This window comes from Coregonus clupeaformis, chromosome 1, assembly GCF_020615455.1.
Source record: "Coregonus clupeaformis isolate EN_2021a chromosome 1, ASM2061545v1, whole genome shotgun sequence".
NCBI classification, from domain to species: Eukaryota; Metazoa; Chordata; class Actinopteri; order Salmoniformes; family Salmonidae; genus Coregonus; species Coregonus clupeaformis.
Window position 1 is genome coordinate 4,430,945 of NC_059192.1, and position 21,385 is coordinate 4,452,329.

The window sequence follows — 21,385 nt, forward strand, 5'->3', positions numbered from 1 at the left end:
TATATCTATGGGCAGGTTGGGGGCTCTTGTGTTTTTGTCCATTCTAGTTATTCTATATCTATGGGCGGGTTGGGGGCTCTTGTGTTTTTGTCCATTCTAGTTATTCTATATCTATGGGCGGGTTGGGGGCTCTTGTGTTTTTGTCCATTCTAGTATTCTATATCTATGGGCTGGTTGGGGGCTCTTGTGTTTTTGTCCATTCTAGTTATTCTATATCTATGGGCGGGTTGGGGGCTCTTGTGTTTTTGTCCATTCTAGTTATTCTATATCTATGGGTGGGTTGAGGGCTCTTGTGTTTTTGTCCATTCTAGTTATTCTATATCTATGGGCGGGTTGGGGGCTCTTGTGTTTTTGTCCATTCTAGTTATTCTATATCTATGGGCGGGATGGGGGCTCGTGTTTTTGTCCATTCTAGTTATTCTATATCTATGGGTGGGTTAAGGGCTCTTGTGTTTTTGTCCATTCTAGTTATTCTATATCTATGGGCGGGTTGGGGGCTCTTTTGTTTTTGTCCATTCTAGTTATTCTATATCTATGGGCGGGTAGGGGGCTCTTGTGTTTTTGTCCATTCTAGTTATTCTATATCTATGGGCGGGTTGGGGGCTCTTGTGTTTTTGTCCATTCTAGTTATTCTATTTCTATGAGCGGGTTGGGGGCTCTTGTGTTTTTGTCCATTCTAGTTATTCTATATCTATGGGCGCGTTGGGGGCTCTTGTGTTTTTGTCCATTCTAGTTATTCTATTTCTATGAGCAGGTTGGGGGCTCTTGTGTTTTTGTCCATTCTAGTTATTCTATATCTATGGGTGGGTTAAGGGCTCTTGTGTTTTTGTCCATTCTAGTTATTCTATATCTATGGGCGGGTTGGGGGCTCTTGTGTTTTTGTCCATTCTAGTTATTCTATATCTATGGGCGGGTTGGGGGCTCTTGTGTTTTTGTCCATTCTAGTTATTCTATATCTATGGGCGGGTTGGGGGCTCTTGTGTTTTTGTCCATTCTAGTTATTCTATATCTATGGGTGGGTTGAGGGCTCTTGTGTTTTTGTCCATTCTAGTTATTCTATATCTATGGGCGGGTTGGGGGGCTCTTGTGTTTTTGTCCATTCTAGTTATTCTATATCTATGGGCGGGATGGGGGCTCGTGTTTTTGTCCATTCTAGTTATTCTATATCTATGGGTGGGTTAAGGGCTCTTGTGTTTTTGTCCATTCTAGTTATTCTATATCTATGGGCGGGTTGGGGGCTCTTTTGTTTTTGTCCATTCTAGTTATTCTATATCTATGGGCGGGTTGGGGGCTCTTGTGTTTTTGTCCATTCTAGTTATTCTATATCTATGGGCGGGATGGGGGCTCTTGTGTTTTTGTCCATTCTAGTTATTCTATATCTATGGGTGGGTTAAGGGCTCTTGTGTTTTTGTCCATTCTAGTTATTCTATATCTATGGGCGGGTAGGGGGCTCTTGTGTTTTTGTCCATTCTAGTTATTCTATATCTATGGGCGGGTTGGGGGCTCTTGTGTTTTTGTCCATTCTAGTTATTCTATATCTATGGGCGGGTTGGGGGGCTCTTGTGTTTTTGTCCATTCTAGTTATTCTATATCTATGGGCGGGTTGGGGGCTCTTGTGTTTTTTGTCCATTCTAGTTATTCTATATCTATGGGCGGGTTGGGGGCTCTTGTGTTTTTGTCCATTCTAGTTATTCCATTTCTATGAGCGGGTTGGGGGCTCTTGTGTTTTTGTCCATTCTAGTTATTCTATATCTATGGGCGGGTTGGGGGCTCTTGTGTTTTTGTCCATTCTAGTTATTCTATATCTATGGGCGGGTTGGGGGCTCTTGTGTTTTTGTCCATTCTAGTTATTCTATTTCTATGAGCGGGTTGGGGGCTCTTGTGTTTTTGTCCATTCTAGTTATTCTATATCTATGGGCGCGTTGGGGGCTCTTGTGTTTTTGTCCATTCTAGTTATTCTATTTCTATGAGCAGGTTGGGGGCTCTTGTGTTTTTGTCCATTCTAGTTATTCTATATCTATGGGTGGGTTAAGGGCTCTTGTGTTTTTGTCCATTCTAGTTATTCTATATCTATGGGCGGGTTGGGGGCTCTTGTGTTTTTGTCCATTCTAGTTATTCTATATCTATGGGCGGGTTGGGGGCTCTTGTGTTTTTGTCCATTCTAGTTATTCTATATCTATGGGCGGGTTGGGGGCTCTTGTGTTTTTGTCCATTCTAGTTATTCTATATCTATGGGCGGGTTGGGGGCTCTTGTGTTTTTGTCCATTCTAGTTATTCTATATCTATGGGCGGGTTGGGGGCTCTTGTGTTTTTGTCCATTCTAGTTATTCCATTTCTATGAGCGGGTTGGGGGCTCTTGTGTTTTTGTCCATTCTAGTTATTCTATATCTATGGGCGGGTTGGGGGCTCTTGTGTTTTTGTCCATTCTAGTTATTCTATATCTATGAGCGGGTTGGGGGCTCTTGTGTTTTTGTCCATTCTAGTTATTCTATATCTATGGGCGGGTTGGGGGCTCTTGTGTTTTTGTCCATTCTAGTTATTCTATATCTATGGGCGGGTTGGGGGCTCTTGTGTTTTTGTCCATTCTAGTTGTTCTATATCTATGGGCGGGTTGGGGGCTCTTGTGTTTTTGTCCATTCTAGTTATTCTATTTCTATGAGCGGGTTGGGGGCTCTTGTGTTTTTGTCCATTCTAGTTATTCTATATCTATGGGCGGGTTGGGGGCTCTTGTGTTTTTAGAGGAGGAGGTTTCCTATTATTATATCAAAGTGAGGAAATTAATTCACAAGGCGCTGATGAGAAGGACTTGACTCGTGATACACAGAATATATTTCATCTGGCCAGAATGACCACAGCTATTTCTACACAGAGGACACTGATAGTAATTACATCTAATAACAAAGAGTCTGCACTTGGACATCAAGCTGCCTCACGCTAGAGGACCTGGAGATATGCTCCTGCCCTTTGGGCTCGGACAAGGCTACTTTCTGGCTCGGACAAGACTACTTCCTGGCTCGGACAAGGCTACTTCCTGGCTCGGACAAGGCTACTTCCTGGCTCGGACAAGGCTACTTCCTGGCTCGGACCAGGCTACTTCCTGGCTCGGACCAGGCTACTTCCTGGCTCGGACAAGGCTACTTCCTGGCTCGGACAAGGCTACTTCCTGGCTCGGACAAGGCTACTTCCTGGCTCGGACAAGGCTACTTCCTGGCTCGGACAAGGCTACTTCCTGGCTCGGACAAGGCTACTTTCCCACTTACTTGTATTTGCCTCCACTTTGATGTTTCATGTGACGACAAGATGGAAAATCAAATGATATAACCCTTGATGCATCAGAGGTTAAAATGGATACAACTCAAAATCTATAATAATACACCTCAAAGTCCTAAAAAACCCAACTATCCAGACTAAATTACTTCTGACGACTACTAGGGGTGAGTCCCAAATGGAACCCTATTCCCTACATAGTACACTACTTTTGACCAGGGCCCATAGGGAAACCCATAAGGTCCTAACCAAAAGTAGTGCACTACATGGGGGAATAGGGTGCCATTTGGGACACACGGCCATGGCCACCATCCCAGTGTTAAGTCTCAAGTCTTCCTGAAGTCCCGCCCCCTAAACCCCACTCACCCAATAGATTTCCTGAGAAGTTGACGGGCAGGACAATGGCCACTGAGAGCACGCCCACCACCACCAGCAGACCAATGATGTGCCTCTGGAAGGAGAGGTAGTGAACAGCATCCTCCCCACACTTCTCCCTGATCTCCTCATCCCTGGGGGAGGGAAGAGAGAGAGAGAGAGAGAGAGAGAGAGAGAGAGAGAGAGAGAGAGAGAGAGAGAGACGGAGAGACGGAGAGAGACGGAGAGACAGAGAGAGAGAGAGAGAGAGAGAGAGAGAGACGGAGAGAGAGACGGAGAGAGAGAGAGAGAGAGAGAGAGAGAGAGAGAGAGAGAGAGAGATTTTATTTAACCAGGAAATTCCCTTTGAGGCAGTGTTTTTTACAAGAATACATAGTCAGAGAAATACTAACCATGGTCCGAAGTGCAGTCCTCTGAAGACAGTCAAATTGACAGTTAGTTAACAAACACACACCCACACCCACACCAAACTTTATGGGAGACTCACTTTATGCGGAAGATGGCTGTTAACCAGGAGCAGAAGCCCTAAAGAGAGAGAAGAGATTAGAGTTTATTGTCCAATTGGGGAAATTCTTCTTGCAATGCTGCGTCACAGTAGTGGACTCAAAACAGCGAGTTTAAAACCCAACCCAAAACTGAACATGTCGAGGTCTTCCCAAGCTATATCCTGCAGTGTTGGGGTCAATTCTATTTCAATTTCAGTCAATTCAGAACGTAAACCAAATTCCAATTCCAAATTTTCCTCATCAAAAAGCATTGAAGAGAATTGGAATTTCAGTGTACTTCCAGAATTGACTGGAATTCAACTGAAATTGACCGCAACCCTGGTATCCTGTTCTCTGGTAAATTTACACTTGGTCAGCAGTTCAAAGTCATGCTGACAATAGGAAAAAAATCAACTATGTGGTTGTCTTCAACTTGCCATCTTAAAGATGCACTCTCAAACTTTTGTATAATTTCAGCCAGTGGTTTTGAAAGTGGTGTTCAGAAGCCTAAAGTGGACCCCGTTTTATGTGTACCTCGTCATCCAATTGTCTACTTGTCTATCCATTTGGTGTGATATGTTACGAGTTTTGCAATTCGTATGATATGTTACAAATCCAATTTGTGCAATATGTTACACATTTGCTGTGCTTAAGATCCCGGAGTGCATCTTTAAGATGAACGCACTAACTGTAAGTCATTCTGGATAAGGGCGTCTGCTAAATGACTAAAATGGAAAATGTCCTACAAGCTTTTTCTCACTAACAAGCCCCTACTGTAATCGCCCCACACCCCATGACCCCTGACCCCAGTAAAACCAGGAAGTAGTACTTACAGTGTCTCTCTGCTCAAAGTCCACTGAGCTGGAGACAGAGGTCAGTCGTTCGTAGCGATCGGGTAGCTCCGACGTCATGGCAGACGCCAAACTGCACACACAATGTTCAAAAAGATAGCCTAGCATTAGCCTGGCGCTCCCCAACAACAAACCTGATGGAGATAGCTTTAGCCTAGCATTAGCCTGGCGCTCCCCAACAACAAACCTGATGGAGATAGCTTTAGCCTAGCATTAGCCTGGCGCTCCCCAACAACAAACCTGATGGAGATAGCTTTAGCCTAGCATTAGCCTGGCGCTCCCCAACAACAAACCTGATGGAGATAGCTTTAGCCTAGCATTAGCCTGGCGCTCCCCAACAACAAACCTGATGGAGATAGCTTTAGCCTAGCATTAGCCTGGCGCTCCCCAACAACAAACCTGATGGAGATAGCTTTAGCCTAGCATTAGCCTGGCGCTCCCCAACAACAAACCTGATCTCAAATAGTTAGTTAGGCTGACATCACCACTGTAGTACAGTATCAACAGTGTATTTATTTACAGATGAGTTAGTTCAGTGGCCACACATGCAGTAGGTCCTGAAATGGTCTGGAGAGGTTGGCCCTGGGCGGTGTTCACACTGTTGTACGTCAGATGAACACAAGGAGTTGGCACCAATCTCATTTCTATTCAGTCAATTCAGGAAGTAAACTAACATTCCAATTCCAATTTTGGAATTTCAGTTTATTTCCCGAATTGAAAGTAACTGACCCAAACCAGGGTGACAGGGCTGGGGTTTGAGGGCTCCGTAAGCCTATTACTCATGCACCCATCAGTGAGACAACAATCACCCAGAACAAACCTCAGCCCCGTGTCATGCAGTTCTAGAGATTCTAGAGATACATAAACTGTTTCAGCACAGAGTCTGAGACCCAAGCCTGTTAAAATGACAGAGATTGGAAGGAAAAGCAATGAAGGACCCCCACTAGAGAGAGAGAAGGACCCCCACTAGAGAGAGAGAAGAACCCCCACTAGAGAGAGAAGGGCCCCCACTAGAGAGAGAGAGAGAGAAGGGCCCCCACTAGAGAGAAGGGCCCCCACTAGAGAGAGAAGAGCATTCAAAGAGACAACAGAAGAACCTGAACCTGAATCATTCATACACAGAACCGTAGAAGGATGTAACCCACCAGCACTGATCACCCAGCAGAGCTTTCAGGTCCTGCAGCTCAGACACTGATATAGACGCTTTTTGACTCCCAGAACTAGACCAGATTGAAGCTATTTTATCTTATATTCTTCATCAGGCAGCCCCCTAGCCTGGTCCCAGATCTGTTTGTGCCAATGTTACGTCAATGACCATAGGAGTTGACAAGACAGCATAAGCAGATCTGGGACCAGGCTACTAGTCCCCTGGTGATATCTCCATTAGTGCTGGAAGAATTGGATAACCTCTGCTCTGCGGGATGTCAACTGTCTAGTGTAAAACTAGATTAAAGGACGACATCACCTAGCGCTCTTTGAAGTCTATAATGGAATGGGGTGGGGGGGCGGGGGGGTGAACCCACAATGGCTATAACTCAATAGTCTTCCAGAGATGACCTCAGAGAGCTAGGGGTGGGTGTCTTGTCTAGTGCAGAAATACAGAACCACCACAGTGTGATAGCTGATTGGTAGGAAGAGGTGACTAGCAGTACAGAACCACCACAGTGTGATAGCTGATTGGTAGGAAGAGGTGGCTAGCAGTACAGAACCACCACAGACTGATAGACGGATACAGGAGCTGTAGGCAGGGATAACCAGTCAGGACTCAGGAGCTTGACGGCGTCTACACAACCACAGGGTGAGGTGTGTAGTTACTAGTTCCCATACCTCTCCACCCTGTAAGCATCCTGCCTGCCGGGCGCCTCATGCGGTGCGCTCATACAGGAGAACGGGAAAGGCATCCTGCTTCTCAGAGAGGTCAATGACGACACATAGATTAGCATATAGAGCTGATTAGTTAGTTAGGGAGCGAGAACATCCAGCAGCAGGGTTATAGGGGTAGAATGGAGAGAGAGAGAGAGAGAGAGAGAGAGAGAGAGAGAGAGAGAGAGAGAGAGAGAGAGAGAGAGAGAGAGAGAGAGAGAGAGAGAGAGAGAGAGAGAGAGAGAGAGACAGCGAGAGAGACAGCGAGAGAGACAGCGAGAGAGACGGAGAGAGAGAAACATCCAGCAGCAGGGGTTAAACCAGTGGAAAGAGGAGAAAGAGAGAGAACAGCATGAGACAGGCCCGGAGAAGGAAAGCCTGGAAGGAGAGACGGAGCACCACAACAGAGATAGACAGGCCAACCCAACCCACACCAGCCTAGGTAGGAACGGAAGGGAAGGAACAGTTCCTCCTAGAAGATAAGAGGGGTTCAGAGAGAGGAAGACAAGCGGAGTGACGCGGTAAGAAGACATACTATTCCTGTTCGTCCAGGCGGCTGTATCGCTGACTCTGTCTTCAGAGAGAAAAACAAAACAACATGGCGGAGGTCAGCTTGGGATAGTCCTGGAGGAGAAACTAGTGATCAACTGTTCAGGTTAAGTTGTCGCTTTACAGTGACAAGGGTTATTACATACATATTAGAAACCTTTCCAAACAGCTTGACAAGAGTACAAATACTGTGGTGAGCAAAACAGGTGTTCGCCTGAGTATTTTCTAGATAATATTAGTACCAAAAAGACCAGACCGCTAATCCATAAATGGCTGCTTGTGTTTGGTTCATAATTAATAAAAACAGTCAAGCCTTGATGTTAAGCCAAATGGGATTCACTGTCTGTCTGCGAGTCCTGCAGGCATGCAGCTGGGTAAACAACAGGCCTATCTATAGAACACTCTGGCCCAGTCATTAACCACTTAGTATAGCAGAGTTAGCCAGGAGTTGGTCAAACTGATCCAGTCAGCACTTTAGAGTACTGTCATGAGACTAATGTCTAGTCTCATCTACATGTTCTCTCTCTATTACAAAACCTTTGGCCTCTCCATCCCTCTCCAATATCCAGCTGCACAAATACTGAGGTGTAGAAACATCAGATACATAAACAAACACGGCCTCTGAAAGAAGTCTCCGCTGTTCTGCAGTGTTCATACTAAAGTGATAGAGTGTAACCCTGTCGTCTTCGTAGTTTCTAGGAGTTCGGTGAGTTGACTGAAGCCTAAAGCAAAAGTGTACGGTCCCTTTTCACCCACTGTCCTCTCTGGCAGATGATTCAACTACTTCCTTTGACTCCTGATCACACTGGCTCTTTCTCAATTCGCCTTTCCCTAATTCCTCTCCTCCTCTCTCCTCTCCTCCTCATAACACATACTTGGACCTTCTCCTCCACTGCGTTTTGAGAAGGAGAGGAGGAGGAGGAGGGATGCCAGGACTCAAGAAAATACTAAATTGGGAATGAGACATTGTCCTCAGGAGTCAAAGGAAGTAGTTGACTTATTCATAAAATCAAGCGCCATGCAGACTGCCTAATCAAGGTTCGGACACCACGTTACTGACGTGGCCATTTTGAAAGACTCCACAGAGGCGCTACATATCCCTGAAAACAGTAGTACTGCACTGGCTGTGTGGCTTTGATTGCCTCTGCCTGGGAAAATAAACTGCAAGAGAGAAGTGATGACTATTCCTAGTTCCTCCATTTGCCCAACATCTGCCTGTCCGTCTCCTGAGGACAGTAAACTCTGCTGTGTGTGAACTCTGACCCAGTAGAAGCAGTCCATCTCGTGGCCTGGCTGGTCTAGTGGTAAGGATGCAGCCTCTGGCGTAATGAATAGTCTAGGACTAGGTTCTAATCCTCTCTCTCTCTCTCTCTCTCTCTCTCTCTCTCTCTCTCTCTCTCTCTCTCTCTCTCTCTCCCTCTCTCTCTCTCTCTCTCTCTCTCTCTCTCTCTCTCTCTCTCTCTCTCTCTCTCTCTCTCTCTCTCTCTCTCTCTCTCTCTCTCTCTCTCTCTCTCTCTCTCTCTCTCTCTCTCTCTCTCTCTCTCTCTCTCTCTCTCTCTCTCTCTCTCTCTCTCTCTCTCTCTCTCTCTCTCTCTCTCTCTCTCTCTCTCTCTCTCTCTCTCTCTCTCTCTCTCTCTCTCTCTCTCTCTCTCTCTCTCTCTCTCTCTCTCTCTCTCTCTCTCTCTCTCTCTCTCTCTCTCTCTCTCTCTCTCTCTCTCTCTCTCTCTCTCTCTCTCTCTCTCTCTCTCTCTCTCTCTCTCTCTCTCTCTCTCTCTCTCTCTCTCTCTCTCTCTCTCTCTCTCTCTCTCTCTCTCTCTCTCTCTCTCTCTCTCTCTCTCTCTCTCTCTCTCTGGCCTTATTTTTAAGAGCGTGGTGCTAGCAACACCAAGGTCATCTGTTCAATTCCTATAGGAATCCTATACATTCTTGGATAAAAGTATATTCCAAAAGTGGCATGTTAGGCTCAGTTGGTAAGAGTGAGGCGCTATCTGGCATCTCCCCAAAGCGAAAGGTCGTCGGTTCAATTCCTGCAGAGATCACATTCTAAAAGGTTGCTGGTGTAGTGATATACCTGTCTGCGTCAGTGACCAGCGCCAAGCGGCCGTAGTCCCACGCTAATTTCCTTAAGACGGAGAACACAAACAGGAGGACCTAGGAAGGTAACACAAACACACATGTTAAAACAAACACAGAACCTTAAATCAAATCAAATCTTATTGGTTGCATACACATATTTAGCAGATGTTATTGCGGGTGTAGTCGAAATGCTTGTGTTCCTAGCTCCAACAGTGCAGTAGTATCTAACAATTCACAACAGCACACACAGATCTAAAAAGTAAAAGACTTGGGGCTTCCCGAGTGGCGCAGCGGTCTAAGGCACTGCAGTGCTTGAGGCGTCACTACAGATCCGGGTTCGATCCCGGGCGGCGCACAATTGCCCTAGCGTCGTCCGGGTTAGGGGAGGCTTTGGCCGGCCGGGATGTCCTTGTCCCATCGCGCTCTAGCGACTCCTTGTGGCGGGCCGGGCGCCGTGCACGCTGAAACGGTCGCCAGTAGCACGGTGTTTCCTCCGACACATTGGTGCGGCTGGCTTCCGGGTTAAGCGTGCAGTGCGGCTTGGCAGGGTCGGGTTTTGGAAGACGCATGGCTCTCGACCTCCGCCTCTCCCGAGTCCGTACGCGAGTTGCAGCGATGGGACAAGACTGTAACTACCAATTGGATATCACAAAATTGGGGAGAAAAAGGGGTAAACATAACTAAAAATAAATAGTAAAAGACTTAGGAGCTAGAAGCAGAGCTGCCATGTCTGTCGGTGCCATCTTAGTACTGTCTTCAGTAGGGAGGGAGAGATCCCCTCTACACAGAGGGTAGTGAGCTATTACATCATTCCAATTCCAACTGAAAGTCCTTGAGGGTCTGTTTTCTGTATTTACATATAGCTGTTATGACCAAATCTAAACCTGTAAGGCATACTACCTAGTGGTTACTGTCTGTACCATGGGGCCCTGGGTTTTCCATGAACCAGGAACAACTCTAGGACCAAGGTATAGGCTATAGCCAACTTGAGTTTTTCCAGGCCAGATCAGGTGGTCAATAAAAACACTTGGCCCTACTAAAGATTAATCTGAATTTGGTGTAGAAAATATATTTTCTTTTTTTAAATTGAAAGACAGCGATGGACAATAAAGTTGTATCGAACCACCACAGAAGTGACTCACCAGGAAGCACATGAAGTCGAGCGCGAGGACGGTGGGCACCCCTCCAAAGGGCAGGCCCTGCAGCACGGTGGAGCGGATACGGGCCGTGTAGCAGTAGTCCCTGGAGGTATCACCCCCACCGGAGGTGTTGCTCTGCTGGGTAGGGCAGTCAGCCAGGCCCCCTCCGGGACACGGAGCACCCTGGACCAGGGCACCCCACCCCACCACCACCGCCGCCGCCGCCGGCAGGACAGACATGCTGAGGATTCAGTTCCACACTCACTGCAACATCTTAAACACCTGGGAGGAGAGAAGACAAGGGGAATTCAGCGATGGGATATGCAAATAAAGCACCTAACTCCCCCCTGAGACACCCAGGATTTGAACTAGGGACCTTTTGTTCACTGGCCCAACGGTTTAATCCAGGAGTGTAAACTAATTTTGCCCCTGGGCCGCATTCGGTCTTCAACGAGGTCCGGAGGGCAGCACAGAAAATTGGTTATTTCTCCTAACTGTCAACATTTGCAAGAAATAGTCCTCTATCAATTGTTTTGGGGATTTGATGCTCCCTGACTGTCTAGCTTTCATTTCGGTGATTTTTAGCTGGACACAGTCAAGAAACTGTATGAATATAGATCCATTATCATTTCTACAGTTTCGATTTGGTTTTAGTCATTTTAAAGTAAAGTACAGTATATCGAGTTCGTCCCCGTCCCACATCCCCCCACCCCCCCCCAAAAAAAACACTTAAACCACCCATGGGCCGGATTGGACCCGCAAGGCTCAAAACTGAGATCAAAACACTTGCATTGCAACCCATTTTTTAATTTGTCGCTAGGGTGCCAGTAAAATGTATGTAGCTGGTCACTTTAGCTTTTAGGTCACAATTACCTTTTTTAAAATTATTATTATCAAGATTTATTCAAACAGCAACAATGGGTATGCAACAATGGGTATGCAGATCAGCTATTTAAAAAAGTTTAGTCCGAAGTCTTGATTTTTGCGAGGCACAATTCAGTCATCATGCATTCATCATGTTTGAATGAACATTTCTTACAGGCTTTCCCAGTAAAACCTTCCCAATTAAATGTTGACTGCAAAGTAGGCCTACCTGGCAGAATGATATCATGATGATTTGTACCCATCACATGTAGCCTAAACTGTACATTGCACAGTACAAAAACACTTGCTAGTCCTGAGCACAATTGAATTAAAAGGACAACTACACACTCCAAATTGTTTAGTTTTTTAAAAATGTTCCCAGACCTCAAAAGATGTCTCCTGATGTGGTTTAAGCATTGTTGTGGAGTTAACCTTGATAACCGTGTAAATCTCTCTCAAACATGGTGACTTTAAATCAATATAATTGGGCTCCATTTACTCTGATTAGAACATGCTAATAAGCACCAAAGTAGACATCATGCAAGAACTACAAATCCCTGCAAGCTCCTATCTTTAGCTGACGCCTTCGCTAACAGGTGTCGTGTGTAAATGTGAAAACTTGCCCAAGACGGTTCACAGAATTGCCAATTTATTCATTACTAAATTTAGCTAACATTAGATAGTTAATCCAGAGATCCTTAGCTTTGCCCTCGATTCGGCAGTCTTGTCCAGATCATTATGGCATTTGTAGTTCTGTATGATAGCCACATTTTGCAGCTAATTAGCATTTAATTTTGGCCGGGTAAATACAGGAAAATATATTGCTAAGTGTTTCTAAAATCCCCTATGGGGAAAATGAATGGTGGAAAAAACGATTGGACCCATTTCCCTGTTTGACTGTTAGGTTTTATGGGTATTATGACTCATACTGTGGTACTCCATTTCATCCTCATCCTCTGAACAATCAGGCCAGATCAGATTCTCGCAAGAGCCTTCATTTTGACTTTTTTGGGGAAGTCAAAATAGTAAAAAAAAAAAAAAGACAAGACTTTCTCTAGGAATCAAAGTGGATCTCTCTCTCTCTGAGGATATTCTCAGACTACGGTGGTAGTAGTTGAAGAAGCAGTCTTCAGAGTGTTTGAAGAGATAGTCTAGATATGGTAATGAACCTAGACCAGGCACAGCAATGGTGTGGTTTAAGGGCACAAGGTGACAACGCCAGCATCCCGAATGGCACCCCTATCCCCCATAGGGCTCTGGTCAAAAGTAGTGCACTGTGTAGGGAACAGGGTGCAATTTGGGATGCTGTCTATCTCTTTCTTTTCGATGGTTGAGAAGGGTAGGTTGTCTCCTCTCTCGATTGAGACCGTGGTCTGTGTGAACCCTGTGCCCTCGATTAGTCTATTGTTCTCCGTCTCTCCCTCCCTCCGTCTCTCCCTCCCTCCCTCCCTCCCTCTCCGTCAGCCTCCCTCCCTCCGTCTCTCTCTCCCCATCCCTCCCTCTACGTCAGCCTCCCTCCGTCTCTCCCTCCCTCCCTCCCTCCCTCTCAGTCAGCCTCCCTCCGTCTCTCTCTCCCTCCCTCCCTCCCTCTACGTCAGCCTCCTCCGTCTCTCTCTCCCTCCCTCCCTCCCTCCGTCTCTCTCTCCATCCCTCCCTCTACGTCAGCCTCCCTCCCTCCCTCCCTCCCTCCCTCTACGTCAGGGTGATGATGTCACAGCATTCCAGGAGGAGGATAAATGGGTTAGTGTTCGGACGGATGAGCAGAGCAGCGTTGGTAATGCAGAGTGTGTGTGTGTGTGTGTGTGTGTGTGTGTATGCACGCGCAGAGCTCTAAAGTGCGACCATTTTCCTTCTGTTTAAAAATTTTTTTTATTTTCATGAAGTTGAAATAAAACTCTGAAATTGTGAAAATTATGATGATACCCTTTTTGTGTAAGAGCTGTTTGAGTGGATGGTCACGGGGCCAGAACATGAATTTAAAATAATTTGCAGACAGCAAATTGACCGCAAGAAGCCCAAACAGATATCATATTTGACTAAAACATTAAATAATTTCAAAAACTTTGCTTACACATCTGTATACGATCACGTCTCTCTGTTATGCGTGAGATTCCCAAAATGTCCTGGTGTTTTTTACAGTCTTTAATGTCCAACAACAAAAATATCTAATAATAAATACGGTAATAATAATTTGCTCAGGGAACTTGGGGGACCAAATAAAACCACCTGCTGGCCAAATTCGGCCCATGGGCCGCCAGTTGGGGAACCCTGTTCTAAAGTCTAAAACATGGATCATCAACTAGATTCAGACAACGGACGATATTTTCTGGAACAGATGGTAGGGGGGGACCGGAACATCATTACAAATCATTTGTAGACTGCAAATTGACCGCAAGAAGTCCAAAACAGACATACAGTAGTTTGACTTAAACATAATCATTTCAAACCTTGCTTACATATGTATCGATCACGTGTCTCTCTATTACGGGAGGGAATACTTGGGAACAGATTTCTTAAATTAAAATCATTTGGAGCTGATTTTCTGGTGTTTTTACAGTCTTATGTCCAACAATAGAAATTCCACACAATGTTTCTATAATTATTTATTATTATTTATTATTATTATTATTATATTTTATGCTCAGAAATAAAACCAGGCCGCCAGTTGGGGAACCCTGGTCTAGATGATCCTATCCACCAATCAGGGTTGTGTATGTAAATATGTTTACATTTGTATCAACATGCCCCAAAAGGAGGCTCAGGGAACTAAATGATAAAAACTAGATTGAGTTATTTTCATGAAATGTATTAGACATCCAGTGATGATTTCAAAACGTTAAAAATACTGCATGGGGACTTTAAGCATTGTTGTGGACTTACAAAATCCAATTTAGTTGTTTTTCCTATAGGCCCTCTGTAGCTCAGTTGGTAGAGCATGGCGTTTGCAACGCCAGGGTTGTGGGTTCGATCCCCACGGGGGGGCCAGTATGAAAAAAGTATGAAAATGTATGCACTCGCTAACTGTAAGTCGCTCTGGATAAGAGCGTCTGCTAAATTACTAAAATGTAAATGTAAAATGTATTGAAATTTTTTTTGATTTTGAATGCGAAAACCTGAACAAATTTGGAAAAACAATCCTGGAAAAACTCAACGGAGAAAACAAAATTAGGGAAAAATGGAATCAGGAAAAACATTTAACAGTTTTATAGGGTCCTACTATCCACTATGAAACATATTTTATAGCGTCCTACTATCCACTATGAAACAGATGTTATAGGGTCCTACTATCCACTATGAAACAGATGTTATAGGGTCCTACTATCCACTATGAAACAGATGTTATAGGGTCCTACTATCCACTATGAAACAGATTTTATAGGGTCCTACTATCCACTATGAAACAGATTTTATAGGGTCCTACTATCCACTATGAAACAGATTTTATAGGGTCCTACTATCCACTATGAAACAGATTTTATAGGGTCCTACTATCCACTATGAAACAGATTTTATAGGGTCCTACTATCCACTATGAAACAGATTTTATAGGGTCCTACTATCCACTATGAAACAGATGTTATAGGGTCCTACTATCCACTATGAAACATATTTCATAGGGTCCTACTATCCACTATGAAACAGATTTTATAGGGTCCTACTATCCACTATGAAACAGATGTTATAGGGTCCTACTATCCACTATGAAACAGATGTTATAGGGTCCTACTATCCACTATGAAACAGATGTTATAGGGTCCTACTATCCACTATGAAACAGATTTTATAGGGTCCTACTATCCACTATGAAACAGATTTTATAGGGTCCTACTATCCACTATGAAACAGATTTTATAGGGTCCTACTATCCACTATGAAACAGATGTTATAGGGTCCTACTATCCACTATGAAACAGATGTTATAGGGTCCTACTATCCACTATGAAACAGATTTCATAGGGTCCTACTATCCACTATGAAACAGATGTTATAGGGTCCTACTATCCACTATGAAACAGATGTTATAGGGTCCTACTATCCACTATGAAACAGATGTTATAGGGTCCTACTATCCACTATGAAACAGATGTTATAGGGTCCTACTATCCACTATGAAACAGATGTTATAGGGTCCTACTATCCACTATGAAACAGATGTTATAGGGTCCTACTATCCACTATGAAACAGATGTTATAGGGTCCTACTATCCACTATGAAACAGATGTTATAGGGTCCTACTATCCACTATGAAACAGATTTTATAGGGTCCTACTATCCACTATGAAACAGATTTTATAGGGTCCTACTATCCACTATGAAACAGATTTTATAGGGTCCTACTATCCACTATGAAACAGATTTTATAGGGTCCTACTATCCACTATGAAACAGATTTTATAGGGGTCCTACTATCCACTATGAAACAGATTTTATAGGGTCCTACTATCCACTATGAAACAGATTTTATAGGGTCCTACTATCCACTATGAAACAGATTTTATAGGGTCCTACTATCCACTATGAAACAGATTTTATAGGGTCCTACTATCCACTATGAAACATATTTTATAGGGTCCTACTATCCACTATGAAACATATTTTATAGGGTCCTACTATCCACTATGAAACAGATTTTATAGGGTCCTACTATCCACTATGAAACAGATTTTATAGGGTCCTACTATCCACTATGAAACAGATTTTATAGGGTCCTACTATCCACTATGAAACAGATTTTTATAGGGTCCTACTATCCACTATGAAACAGATTTTATAGGGTCCTACTATCCACTATGAAACAGATTTTATAGGGTCCTACTATCCACTATGAAACAGATGTTATAGGGTCCTACTATCCACTATGAAACAGATGTTATAGGGTCCTACTATCCACTATGAAACAGATTTTATAGGGTCCTACTATCCACTATGAAACAGATTTTATAGGGTCCTACTATCCACTATGAAACAGATTTTATAGGGTCCTACTATCCACTATGAAACAGATTTTATAGGGTCCTACTATCCACTATGAAACAGATTTTACAGGGTCCTACTATCCACTATGAAACAGATTTTATAGGGTCCTACTATCCACTATGAAACAGATTTTACAGGGTCCTACTATCCACTATGAAACAGATTTTATAGGGTCCTACTATCCACTATGAAACAGATTTTATAGGGTCCTACTATCCACTATGAAACAGATTTTATAGGGTCCTACTATGTCCTATTCCTCTGAACAGACAGCTTCATCTACCAGGTTCGTGTTCAGTAGGGAAACAGAAATTAGCCCAGGCAGTGGCTCCCTGTTTCGGTGTGTTCTCTTCCATTTGGTACCTAACGAACGCGACCCAGACCTGTTTGAAAAGGCTTCAGCTACATCCTCCTGGTATATAGAGCCTACAACTGATGACACTCGCCACGCACAACAAGTTCAGACTCATGTAGGGAACACAATAACACACTTCCCTAATAAATCAATGACCCACAAGAAGAAAAACAAGCATGCTTATCAGAGCTACTGAGTCATATTATTATTATCAGTCTAGGCACTTTTCTTGGACCAGGGCCCACAGCAGTGCACTAGGTCTATATAAGGAACAAGGTGCCATAGGGAATAGGGTGCCACTTGGGACAGAGAGAGGATGCTCCCAGCTTTCGTCATACATATTTCCACAAATCTAATATGCAAAATCTGTGAAGGAGAGGGAGGGACTTTTTTTGAAAGTCACAAACAACCCCTCTGTCTGCATTTCAACTGATCAAATGGATGACTGTAACTCTAGTCCAAACACACACACACACACACACACACACACACACACACACACACACACACACACACACACACTACAAAAAGCATAGCTCAAGGCGTGTCTTAGTCTGAGGCAACCTTGAGACAAACAGTAGTCTGAAAGGAAACCCTGCAGACAAGCAGTATCAGCCAAGCGTCCAACCTCCTCCAGTATCCTCCAGGGATATACACCTCCTCCAGTATCCTCCAAGGCTATACACCTCCTCCAGTATCCTCCAAGGCTATACATCTCCTCCAGTATCCTCCAAGGCTATACACCTCCTCCAGTATCCTCCAAGGCTATACACCTCCTCCAGTATCCTCCAGGGCTATACACCTCCTCCAGTATCCTCCAGGGCTATACACCTCCTCCAGGGCTAAACACCTCCTCCAGTATCCTCCAGGGCTATACACCTCCTCCAGTATCCTCCAAGGCTATACACCTCCTCCAGTATCCTCCAGGGCTATACACCTCCTCCAGTATCCTCCAGGGATATACACCTCCTCCAGTATCCTCCAGGGCTATTATACACCTCCTCCAGTATCCTCCAGGGCTATACACCTCCTCCAGTATCCTCCAGGGCTATACACCTCCTCCAGTATCCTCCAGGGCTATACACCTCCTCCAGTATCCTCCAGGGCTATACACCTCCTCCAGGGCTATACACCTCCTCCAGTATCCTCCAAGGCTATACACCTCCTCCAGTATCCTCCAGGGCTATACACCTCATCCAGTATCCTCCAGGGCTATTATACACCTCCTCCAGTATCCTCCAGGGCTATACACCTCCTCCAGTATCCTCCAAGGCTATACACCTCCTCCAGGGCTATACACCTCCTCCAGTATCCTCCAGGGCTATTATAAACCTCCTCCAGTATCCTCCAGGGCTATTATACACCACCTACAGTATTGGCTGCAGGCCTTCAACCTCTACTGGGCCTAGTCTATACACTTACTACATGACAGTGTCGGCTGCAGGCCTTTAAAAACTTTAGGCCAGGTGTCGTTTGCTTCCGTTTAACCAAAAAAAAAATTCAACAGAATCGGCAGAATGAATACACCCCTGATCACCCGCACACACAGTTGACTTTCATAGCAGCCACATACAAACAGCATCATCAATTTGCTCGTTGTATAATTGCATCTACGCGCTCTCCTCCTCTCACCTTTTCCCTTCGCTTGTGGACTTCAGTGCACAACACAACAGCTGTCTGTGTCCAGGCGGAAAAACCTCTTCAAACCAAACCTTCGTATCATAACCGCTAACCGTTACACAGCCTACATCGTTGTCACCATAGTAACTAAGGTCATAGTCAACATAGTTACTAGAACTAAAGCGTTAGTAAACCCGCTACAATCACGCAGTACAGTCTCCAGCAAGCAGTTTAGCAGTTACTCCGGCGGGCCCCGGTGGCAATAAATTAATCAAACTGAAAGCTTACCTTGACTTGGAAGAGTTCCAGTGTTGGAAAAGTCTTAGCCAGCTAGCTAAAATAAATAGCATTCCTCTCTGTTTAAGTCAGGTTGTTGAGCTAAACTAGCTAGCTAAGTAACTGGAAATAATAACGAAATCTTTCTCCAGTTTTTGAATAAATTATTTTTTTCAAAACTGTTCCAACTATTGTCTTTCTCTCTCTCTGAGTCAACTACTCACCACATTTTATGCACTGCAGTGCTAGCTAGCTGTAGCTTATGCTTTCAGTACTAGATTAATTCTCTGATCCTTTGATTGTGTGGACAACATGCCAGTTCATGCTGCAAGGTACCTTAGATATATAGACTAGGCACCATAGATATATAGACTAGGTACCATAGATATATAGACTAGGCACCATAGATATATAGACTAGGCACCATAGATATATAGACTAGGCACCATAGATATATAGACTAGGCACCATAGATATATAGACTAGGCACCATAGATATATAGACTAGGTACCATAGATATATATAGACTAGGCACCATAGATATATATAGACTAGATACCATAGATATATAGACTAGGCACCATAGATATATAGACTAGGCACCATAGATATATAGACTAGGCACCATAGATATATATAGACTAGATACCATAGATATATATAGACTAGATACCATAGATATATAGACTAGGCACCATAGATATATAGACTAGGCACCATAGATATATAGACTAGGCACCATAGATATATAGACTAGGCACCATAGATATATAGACTAGGCACCATAGATATATAGACTAGGCACCATAGATATATAGACTAGGCACCATAGATATATAGACTAGGCACCATAGATATATAGACTAGGCACCATAGATATATAGACTAGGCACCATAGATATATAGACTAGGCACCATAGATATATAGACTAGATACCATAGATATATAGACTAGGTACCATAGATATATATAGACTAGGCACCATAGATATATAGACTAGGCACCATAGATATATAGACTAGGCACCATAGATATATAGACTAGGCACCATAGATATATAGACTAGATACCATAGATATATAGACTAGGCACCATAGATATATAGACTAGGCACCATAGATATATAGACTAGGCACCATAGATATATAGACTAGGCACCATAGATATATAGACTAGGCACCATAGATATATAGACTAGGCACCATAGATATATAGACTAGGTACCATAGATATATATAGACTAGGCACCATAGATATATAGACTAGGTACCATAGATATATATGACTAGGCACCATAGATATATATAGACTAGATACCATAGATATATAGACTAGGCACCATGGATATATAGACTAGGCACCATAGATATATAGACTAGGCACCATAGATATATATAGACTAGGTACCATAGATATATATGACTAGATACCATAGATATATAGACTAGGCACCATAGATATATAGACTAGGCACCATAGATATATAGACTAGGCACCATAGATATATAGACTAGGCACCATAGATATATAGACTAGGCACCATAGATATATAGACTAGGCACCATAGATATATAGACTAGGCACCATAGATATATAGACTAGGTACCATAGATATATAGACTAGGTACCATAGATATATATAGACTAGGCACCATAGATATATAGACTAGGCACCATAGATATATAGACTAGGCACCATAGATATATAGACTAGGCACCATAGATATATAGACTAGGCACCATAGATATATAGACTAGATACCATAGATATATAGACTAGGCACCATAGATATATAGACTAGGCACCATAGATATATAGACTAGGCACCATAGATATATAGACTAGGCACCATAGATATATAGACTAGGCACCATAGATATATAGACTAGGCACCATAGATATATAGACTAGGCACCATAGATATATAGACTAGGCACCATAGATATATAGACTAGGCACCATAGATATATAGACTAGATACCATAGATATATAGACTAGGCACCATAGATATATAGACTAGGCACCATAGATATATAGACTAGATACCATATATTTATATAGACTAGGCACCATAGATGTATAGACTAGGCACCATAGATGTATAGACTAGGCACCATAGATATATAGACTAGATAAGTACACCGTCTGAATGACTCCGCATGTAAACAGTGTGACTGGGCTGCCGCCTACCTAACCCACGTGACCTGGAGCCGGTTGCTATGACACCACCGCCACTTTCCGTCCAGAGATTCTCACAACACTACAAACAGAAGGAGCATGGAGGCAATGAGGGAGACAATCACATGCTGAGCCCTGGTTAAACTCAATTCACCGTCTGCTAGACGGGTAGAGTCAATGGGCTGTTTGCTCTTCTACTGGCCTGACTGGCACAAAAGAATCTGTGCTGTGGGCTGGGGATATGATAAATAGAATGGAATGGGTCAAGAGAATCTGTGCTGTGGGCTGGGGAGAAATAGAATTGGCTGGGGGCTGGAGATAGGACAGATCAGGGGTCTCCAACCCTGTTCCTGGAGAGCTACACTCCTGTAGGTTTTTGCTCCAACCCCAGTTGTAACTAACCTGATTCATCTTATCAACCAGCTAATTATTAGAGAATCAGGTGCGGCTAGATTAGGGTTGGAGCAAAAACCTACAGGACGGTAGCTCACAAGGAACAGGGTTG

The 21,385-nt window shown here is 43.8% G+C and overlaps 1 protein-coding gene across 2 annotated transcripts in view; it reads right to left on the reverse strand.

Annotated features, from left to right (window-relative positions):
- LOC121579783 (CSC1-like protein 2) overlaps positions 1-21,385 on the reverse strand; it is an 89,268-nt gene that overhangs the window by 49,994 nt on the left and 17,889 nt on the right. Inside the window, exons 2-7 of one of the 2 annotated variants that reach the window (XM_041894717.2) lie at positions 10,609-10,887; positions 9,462-9,541; positions 7,377-7,415; positions 4,961-5,051; positions 4,130-4,167; positions 3,634-3,776 (exon numbers count right to left, since the gene is read on the reverse strand). In XM_041894717.2, the coding sequence (XP_041750651.1) occupies positions 3,634-3,776; positions 4,130-4,167; positions 4,961-5,051; positions 7,377-7,415; positions 9,462-9,541; positions 10,609-10,845 (628 nt within the window). In that variant the 5' untranslated portion in view covers positions 10,846-10,887. The remainder of the gene's footprint in view (positions 1-3,633; positions 3,777-4,129; positions 4,168-4,960; positions 5,052-7,376; positions 7,416-9,461; positions 9,542-10,608; positions 10,888-21,385) is intronic. The other variant, XM_041894795.2, reaches the window with a different exon arrangement.